This window comes from Octodon degus, unplaced genomic scaffold (assembly GCF_000260255.1).
Source record: "Octodon degus isolate 3935 unplaced genomic scaffold, OctDeg1.0 scaffold00146, whole genome shotgun sequence".
NCBI lineage: Eukaryota > Metazoa > Chordata > Mammalia > Rodentia > Octodontidae > Octodon > Octodon degus.
The window spans coordinates 5,439,960-5,448,694 of NW_004524722.1; the positions used below are offsets into that span (position 1 = coordinate 5,439,960).

General features: G+C 39.4%; 1 protein-coding gene across 1 annotated transcript; it reads right to left on the bottom strand.

Annotated features, from left to right (window-relative positions):
* Window positions 1-5,867: 5,867 nt before the first annotated feature.
* On the bottom strand, window positions 5,868-6,803 carry LOC101576025 (olfactory receptor 51B4). Its single transcript, XM_004642000.1, has one exon. It carries the CDS (start codon window positions 6,801-6,803, stop codon window positions 5,868-5,870), a length of 936 nt encoding a protein of 311 aa, XP_004642057.1.
* Between the last annotated feature and the right edge of the window lie 1,932 nt (window positions 6,804-8,735).

Sequence of the window (8,735 nt, forward strand, 5' to 3'; positions counted from 1 at the left end):
GAAGCCAGATAAGAGATAGACTCCCACAAGGGTATAGGTCTGAGACAGAGAGTAAGGAAACCAGCAGATTGATAAGGTTGTAAAGACCTGAGTGATTTTCTGTACAGTGCATGAGTAACAGGGGCAGGCAGAGAGCAGGGCCTGACATTCGAAATGCAGACACTGAGCAGCGTGGTGGAAAGCAAGGTCTCAGGAATGGCCAGGTGGGTCAAAGTGGAGAGGAAACAGAAAACAACATGAAACTGAAAACAGTGGGAAAATGGTGGGGAAACAGTGTCACCCCTGTAGTGCAACACCCTTGAAAGGAATATTATTTAATTAAAAAGAAATGAATGCTTGATAAACCCAACAATTCTGCAAAAACCCAAAGACTTTATAGTGAATATAAGAAATTAATCACATGGGGCCAGCGAGATAGCTCAGCAGTCTAAAGCACCTGCTTAGGCTAGCTTAGGTAGGTGTAGGGGACTGAGGTTTGATCCCAGGCACCACATGCTGTACCAGCTCTGCCTTCAGGGTGGGCTGAACTGGCCAAAAAGAAAAGAAAAAAAGAGAGAAAGAAAGAAGTTAATCACAAAGAGTTATGTACTCTATGAACTTTTTGGTATGACATTCTCAAAAAGACAAGAAGTTATTGTGATAAAAAAACAGATGAGCAACCACCAAGAGTTGAGGGCTATGTGGGACTATAGGGGTATGAGGGAGTGTGGGCTGTCCTGAAACTGTTCTACAGTACGCTAACTACAGACAAAGAACCAACCAGGTCCAATACCAACACCGTTGTAGTACAGATGAGAGACCAGAGATGGAGGCCTGGAGGATGTCACACGTTCAGAAAGATGAGTGATGCCCTTCCACTCGATGTATGTGTGCACAAGGCTGCCCAGGCCCTGACACCAGTCAGAAAAGTCAGGTGGAGGCTGGACCTGAGAGGAGAGCTTCCTAGAGGCTTTACAGAAAGCTCACAAATGTGGGGAAGAAGCAAAATTTCTCAGATTTCAAACAAAAGGAAAGAAAATTCTTCACAAATTTGTCATGTCAATTCACCAAAAGTTTTAATGATACAGGGAGAAAAACTGATCTCGGTGGGTGACCTCCAAATGATACTGGGAACGTCCAAATGACATAGGGGAAAAACAATCTCCTGACCTGACCTGCAGGAGTTTGTGTCCTCTAAAACTGAAGAATGAATTTTAGGAACAAACGGAGGTTATGAGCAGAATATATTTATTGAGGGAAAGAAAGCTCCTGTCCAAGAGAGGGACAGGAGGGGGGCCCTGAACGGGTAGTTCCACGGGAAGCTGTCTCTTCCAGGGTCCTTATAGTGTAAAACCATGTGGGGCAAAGGTAGAGAGAATGGGAACTCACTTAGGTGGGCAGGAGGTGGGACAAAACTATGGTCAACCAATGGGATTACAAGCACCATTGCTCAGGTAAGACTGATTAAATCCAGTAACAAATGGGAAAGCGAGTCATCTAGCAAGCAGGCATGAATATGGGACAGGGACAGGGTCTTTTCCTTTTGGGGGTTGGAATACAGGACAGGGTCTCTATCTGTTGGGGGTTGGGCTAGTGACTCACTTGGGTCTTTCCAGGTGATTGATACCTATTTAGAATATCAATCCCAGGTGCTACTCGGTTAGCATTTGTTTGGCCTTTAGGTCTTTAGGTCTGGTTCACAGCAGGAGCATCCGCCCCGCCCACAGTTGTAAGGCATCTCATCTTCTGTGCTGTCTCCTTTGAGGGTCTGGCCCTGTCTGACTGCCTATATTTCTATCTAACTCGGCTGCCTGCAATATTAACATTATAAATTAGTGGTTAAATTCTGTGTTTATTAATAGGATGTTTTAAAGAGAATTTTAAAAAAATAAGAAACGATACAGAATTTCACTAAGAAAAATAATAGGATTTTTAACAGTTGTGTGTTGATGAGATTTTCTGTGCCTTATCAAGAATGCTGATTGCCTACAAACATGAAATTAACTACTTTTGTGGAGCTCTTTTGGAGCAACACCTGAAAAAAGCAGTGTGCTATGAGGACAAGAGATTACAGTCTGCTATGAGTTCAGTTAAGTCATCCCCAGCTGAATGTGCTGGCACCTCTTTATAATCCCAGAACTTCGGAGGCTGAGGCAGGAAGATCTCAAGGACAGGGCCAGCCTGGGGAACTTATCAAAGCCCTGCCCCCAAAAAACACATAAAAAGTTAAATTAAAAATCTTAAAAATTGGGCAGGCCAAATAGCTCAGCTAATTAAAGCACCTGAAAGCAGGGAAGGGGCCAGGCCTGGACCCCCAGGCCTGCCATGCCAGCCCTGCCCCTGGGGCACGCTGAGACTGTGATTGAGACTGGGTGTGGTGGTGCACGCCTGTAATCCCAGCTCTTGGAAGGCTGTTAACAGGAGAATCACTATGAGTCCAATCTAGTAGTGAGACCCTGAACACCCTGTAGACTCTTCCCTAAATACAGGGAAGTGCTTATTCTACTGAGCCATCTCCCCAGTCATCTTCCTTAAATACAGAAAAAATAAATAAAAATAAAAATCTTAAAAATTAAGTAAGTCAAGGGGCCGGGGAAATGGCTCAGTAGAATAAGCACTTGCCTGGCAAGCACAAGGGCCTGAGTTCAATCCCCGGTTCTGCAAAAAAAAAAAAGATTCTATCTGGAATCTAAATTAATTAAAAAAATAAGTAAATCAGATCTCATCACACAACAAACAAAAAATCGTTGTTCATTTTCAATGGTAAAAGTTTACCCTAAAAAGTCATAAGGTGATGGGGAAATATAATTACTCCTCTGACAGAATTCTTGGATGTGTGAGAGAACAGTAGAGTGGTGTAATTTGATGAACCCTCAGAGCCATTCCTTTTTTTTTTTTTTGGCAGAACTGGGGATCAAACTCAGTCCCTTATGCTTGCCAGGCAAACGCTTATTCTACTGAGCCATCTCCCTGGCCCCTTTCAGAGCTATTTCTGTTGTAAGGTGCAGAATAAGCGAGTGACCATGCTGAGCATGAAGATGGGCCTCAGCAAATTTCCTGAAGGCTGCAATTGTTAGACGAATGATGCTTTCATTATTTTGTAATGAGAATAAAAATAGTAAAAACAAAGGGGGGTCTGTTCAGAAGGAGCAACACTTTTTTATTTAAAATCTTCAATAAGTGTCTTTACAGATGACCAGTTCAGTGGGTAGATATTGATTGATTAATTAAAAAGTTTTGCAAAGTATAAAATTATAAAACAAAATACATAGTGTGGTGAATTGACTAGAGGGCACTTTGTAACACCCAGCTGAATTGAATCAGCCTGGTGCTAGGTGTGGAAGGCCCCCCTGAGGATTGCTGTCAACAGCATAAAAGGAGAACTGGAGGGGAAGCTGGTGTGCTGCTGATCATCCTGGGGAAGCTTGTCATGCTGGCTTTCCTGGTATGAACTCAGCTGTCATCATTGGAGGAGCTTGGGACCTCACTGTCATTGAGGATAGCTGCTGTCCTTTTCAGGAGAAAGCTGGTCCTTATCTTGAGCATCACTTCCTGGCTCCAGTGCAGATCCCTCAGGCTGCTGACACACCCCCTTCACCCCACTGGCACAGACTTTCTGGCTTCCACCACTGATCCTGGGGCCTTCTCAGCACAGATCCTTTATGGATGTTGTCGTGGGCACAAGGCTTCCAGTTGGACTCATCAAGGACATGAATTTTAGGTCTTCAGCTGAACTCGTTCAGAACATTGCTGTGGGATCCAGGCCTTCAGCTGGATTCTTTGGGTCTGTAGTTTGTGGCCAGATCTCCCACACTGTTTTGCATTTGACTCCTTGTGTGAATATTATAAAATAGCCCTATAAATTATGTGTCCTGAATTAAATCTTTTCCCTTGTGAACTATGACTACAACTCATATGTCATAAATTTTATTTAGTATAGGATTCATAAGTGTATATTTATTAACAGAAGTAGTTTTTAATAGTCACCCTGGGTCTTTCTTTTTGATTGTGGTGATTGATATAGATTGCTTAAAGACCACTAGGTACTTAACCATGCTATGCTGTTCCTTGTTACCACTTAAATAAATATGCATTGTCAACTAGATCTCATAATTTCTAATATACATTAAGATAATTCTGTTTACTACAATACTGAAACATACCTATTTTTAGTACATCACTTCTAAATTTGCACCAAATAGTTATAGTTGTAGCCTATCTCCTTACAAACATCATACAAATACCTTCAAAATCCTGTTTTCTAGTATCTTGAATTTGCAGCTGTTACAAAAATCCTTCATTTGCTGAGAACTGCGATGTGGCTATATTTTTCTGTATTGTTCTTTCCAATATACCTATAGTGGCCTTTTGGTTCCCTATGTGTAGCTTGTATTTTAGAATGATATGAATTTCCAACCAAATGGAAAAGGCAAAATGCAAGACAAATAGAAAAATGACAATGAATAAAACCCATGGGTTCTCAAGCACTCCAAGTAGCTATCTGCATAGTGACTGAATCTGAAACATACAGGTGTGGGCAGTTTTTAGTTCTAAGAAGAATAGAACTGGAAGAATACTACACGTTTAGCTTTCAGGGTTTGAAAAGACTTATCTTTTCAAATCTCTACATATTATTAGAGCTTTCATTTCCTTGATAGGACATTAATATAAAAGATTTCTTAGATAAAAGAGAATTTAGGGTGAGCTGATTATTTTGTGGACTCTGTACATGAGCTTTGATTAGAAAATATAATGGCAGGGGGTAGATCAAACAGAAAAGTGGGTTTAGATTAGAAGAAACAGCCATCTTCAGAGGACACTGAAAGCACATTTTTAAATGACATGCCATCAAGAGAGCTCAGTCCAAACACTAGAACAGCATCAACGTAGATAAAGAAGTGGGCATTACTTATAACATATACAAGTAGTGGGTCATGATTCAACCAAAATAAGCAAGATAACATCATACAAACACCTTGAAGAAATTTGCAGGATCACAATATACAAGTGGTAAAAAATACCTCTTATCAGTTCTATCAGATCATTACTTTACCCATGATTCTGTGTTGGTTAGCTGAAAATTTAATGACTTTAAAAGTTCTGAGTTTTTTTCATGTGAGAAATAGATGACAGAAAATACAAACCTAGGGGATGGAGTCTAAATATAATCAGTCATTTCAGAAGGAAAACACTAGGAGATAAAGTAGAAAAATAACAATGAATAAGTTGCTGTAGAGCAGCCAGAAGGAAGGAAAACAGAGGAGGAGGCATCTGGCTTCCACCAGTGCTGGGAAATTTGTTGGTTTCTGCTAGTTTGTTTCTCTATCAGTTTCCTTTTAATAACAAATATATACATCTATCAAGAGAAACTAAAATTTTAGGTGTAACTTTTTGAGAATTCTCAATAGTTGCTATTTTGCTTCACATAAATCTTATTAATTTTTGTTCACTTTTCTTGTCTTTTCTTTTTTAGACAGGGTCTCACTATATATATAACAGGCTGGCCTTGAACCTGCTTGTGTACCCCAAGCTGGTTTTAAGCTTTAGCAATCGTTCTGCCTCAACCTCCTGAGAACTAGGATTACAGATGTGAGCCACCACACCTGGATTAAATCTGTTTTTTTAGCCTTTATCATTTACTTATGGTGAATACATTGAAAATCCCCTTTTGTAACTATTAGACAACATCCTTGTCAATATACATAGATTCAAAACATGTATGCAAAAATGAAAACATGTTCCAATTTCTCTTTATGTGGTATAAAATGTATATAAGGCATTACTAAAGTTTCAATTAACTCTAAATTAAAAAATGAGTAAATCAACAATATTTTTCCAATAACAGAAAAGGTCTAGAATTATGATACCCTCAAGACCTAACAAATGGCTCAAGCCCTGCTGTGTACAGAAAACAGATGAACGATGCTTCTCTGAATCTGCTTAGTTTTGATGCTATATATAATGGGGTCCATGAATGGTGGAAAGAGAAAGTAGACATAGTTCATGGTGATGTGGACCATATGTGGGGCATGCTTCCCAAACCTGTGGATGAAGGTCAGCCCAATCACGGTGATGTAGAACACCAGCACACAGCTAATGTGGGAGACACAAGTGTTGAGGGCCTTAGCTCGCTCCTCCCCAGAGGCAATGCCCATCACTGTCTTTAGAATCAGGACATAAGAAAAAACAATGATTAGTGCATCCAGAAAGAAAGTCAAAGCCACCAGAATGACTGGGTATAAGCGATTAAAGGTAATATCAGCACAGGCAAGCTTCATGACATCCTGATGGAGGCAAAAGGCATGGGAAAGAACATGGGAATGACAGTATGGGAACCAGTAGAGCCACACAATTAGAGGCACAATGGTCACAAAGCCCCTCAACATTACGCCCAGTCCTATCCTCATCACCCTGGAATTGGTAAGAATGGAGTTGTACCTCAAGGGGGAACGAATGGCAATGAAACGGTCATAGGCCATGGCAAGCAAGACCCCTGATTCGACGATGGCCAATGAGTGAATTAAATAGGACTGAGTGAAACAGACACCCTGGGCAATTTCCCTGTGGTCAAACAAGAGGACAGCCAAGACCATGGGCATGGTAGTTAATGTCATCCCAAGATCTGTACCTGCCAGGAGAGCCAGCAAGTAGTACATGGGCTCATAAAGGCTGTGGTCATTCCAAATGAGGAAGAGAAGTGTGCCATTGCCTGAAAGAATGGAGAGGTAGATGGCAAAGAAGGGGATGGAAATCCAGTGATGAACTGCTTCCAAGCCCAGAATGCCTGTCAGCAAGAAGGGAGCAGCACTGCTATTGGACCACATAGTAGGTGCTGTGGACAAAGCAGAGCTGTCTCAGGGCTTTCTAGAGAAGCAGTATTTTTCTTGTAGCACATCATCCAGCCATTTTTCACCTCTAAATCTTAAAATCCATTGATTTCCTCAGACTTTATTAATTGCAAGCTTGTAGTCACCAGGCCATTGCCTAAAATAACAAATGAAAAAAAAAATAAAATAAAATAACAAATGACCGTAGCAATCATGACAACAATCACAACTTAGTGCAAAGTATGCAACTAACTTTTTAATCACACATTTTATAATGTGTTTCTATCCTTGTTGTCTAGTCCCAAATTGCTTAACTCTGGGTCTCTTACATTCTTTCCATATTTTGATTCCCTCCTATAATGGCCTTTCCTGTGTTTCTATCCAGTTTGGGTACTTCAGGTTATTTTCTCTTTGGAACCAATGGGATATCTGAAAGCTTAATCACTAACAAAAATTCTTAATGGATATAAATGAGGTAACTATCATGAAATGTTTGAGAAATCTTGTTCTCAGCATTGCTACCTCACACATATTGTAAGTAAGGTTAGAACTCATCTAAGTGTTTGAGAAATTAAAGCCAGAGGACAAGTCCAGTCAACTCATTTCAGAAAGCTGAGATTGCTCAGTAAACCTGAGACTGGGGAAATTTTCACTGGATACATAGTTTGAAAAAAGAAAAGAAATACATTTTGGAGAGACAAAGGGAAATTTTAAGGACAGACTCCTACATTGAGCTTGTCCAGAGAAATCTCATACTGATACCAAATCATAGATGTTTTTAAAACATGTTCATCAGACAGAAAATTGTAACATCAGAAATTGATAATTGATTGTATAAAGTTCACTTAGAAGTTATTGAGGAAATTAAGGATTTCCAGAGTGGAAAAAATTATGACTTTATTGCTGATGGAGATAAAAGCATATAGACCTTCTAATCATCAGTAATCTATAAATCCTACATCAAGAAAATTAAGAAAAATTCCAGAGCTGGGAATATAGCTCAGCAGCACAGTACTTGCCTGGCAAGTGTAAAATCCTAAATTCGATTCCCAGTACCCCTCCCACACACACACACACACACACACACACACACACACACATAAAAAAAAAGAAAAGAAAGCAAGAAAATACTCCACCGAGGTATTTGAAATGTAGAAATGTAGCTGATTTCTAAGCACATGCTCAGGAAGTCAAGTTAGAAGTTTGCACGCAACCAAGAAATTTAGAAGCAGGTTTGATACAATAAATAATTGAAAACAATGATAAAGGAAGTATTAGTTTCTGCAGAGAAATTTTAATTTCCCCAAAATTCAATTGAATCTGTGTGTGTTTAGAATTTTTTATTATAAATAACTCTATGAATACCTCTAGAGAGGGTTACAGGAAGAATGAGGTGGTAGAAATCTCTGTATCCCTTCTGTCTTATAAAATTATGAAAACAACAATAAATATATGTTAGAGAATGTTGACATATGGTATCATCTGCAGTAATTACCCACAGGTCATGGAGAAATACTGGTATAAGAAGAGTTAATAAACCATGATAAAAACCCCCACCATTTCATCAGCCACTTCCGCTGTCAAAAAGTCAGCCCAGTAACAAAATTAGGAGATATTCTTTTTTATTTGGGTACTAAAAACTTTCCTTATAAATTGATCCACTGGATTATAACCTATAAATTATTACTTTGTTGACACAGCAACACTTATGTGCTGCTGCAAAGGAGTGATTTGCATGTAATTATAAAGGCCATAGCTCTTTTACACTTTAACATTGATTTATTAATAATATATTGAGCAGAGAATGAATAAATGCCACCATTTTGGCATTACCATTCCGGACTTGAAATTATACTACAAGGCTACTGTGATAAAATCAGCATGGTATTGGCATCAAAATAGACCTGAGGATCAATGGAATAGATTAGA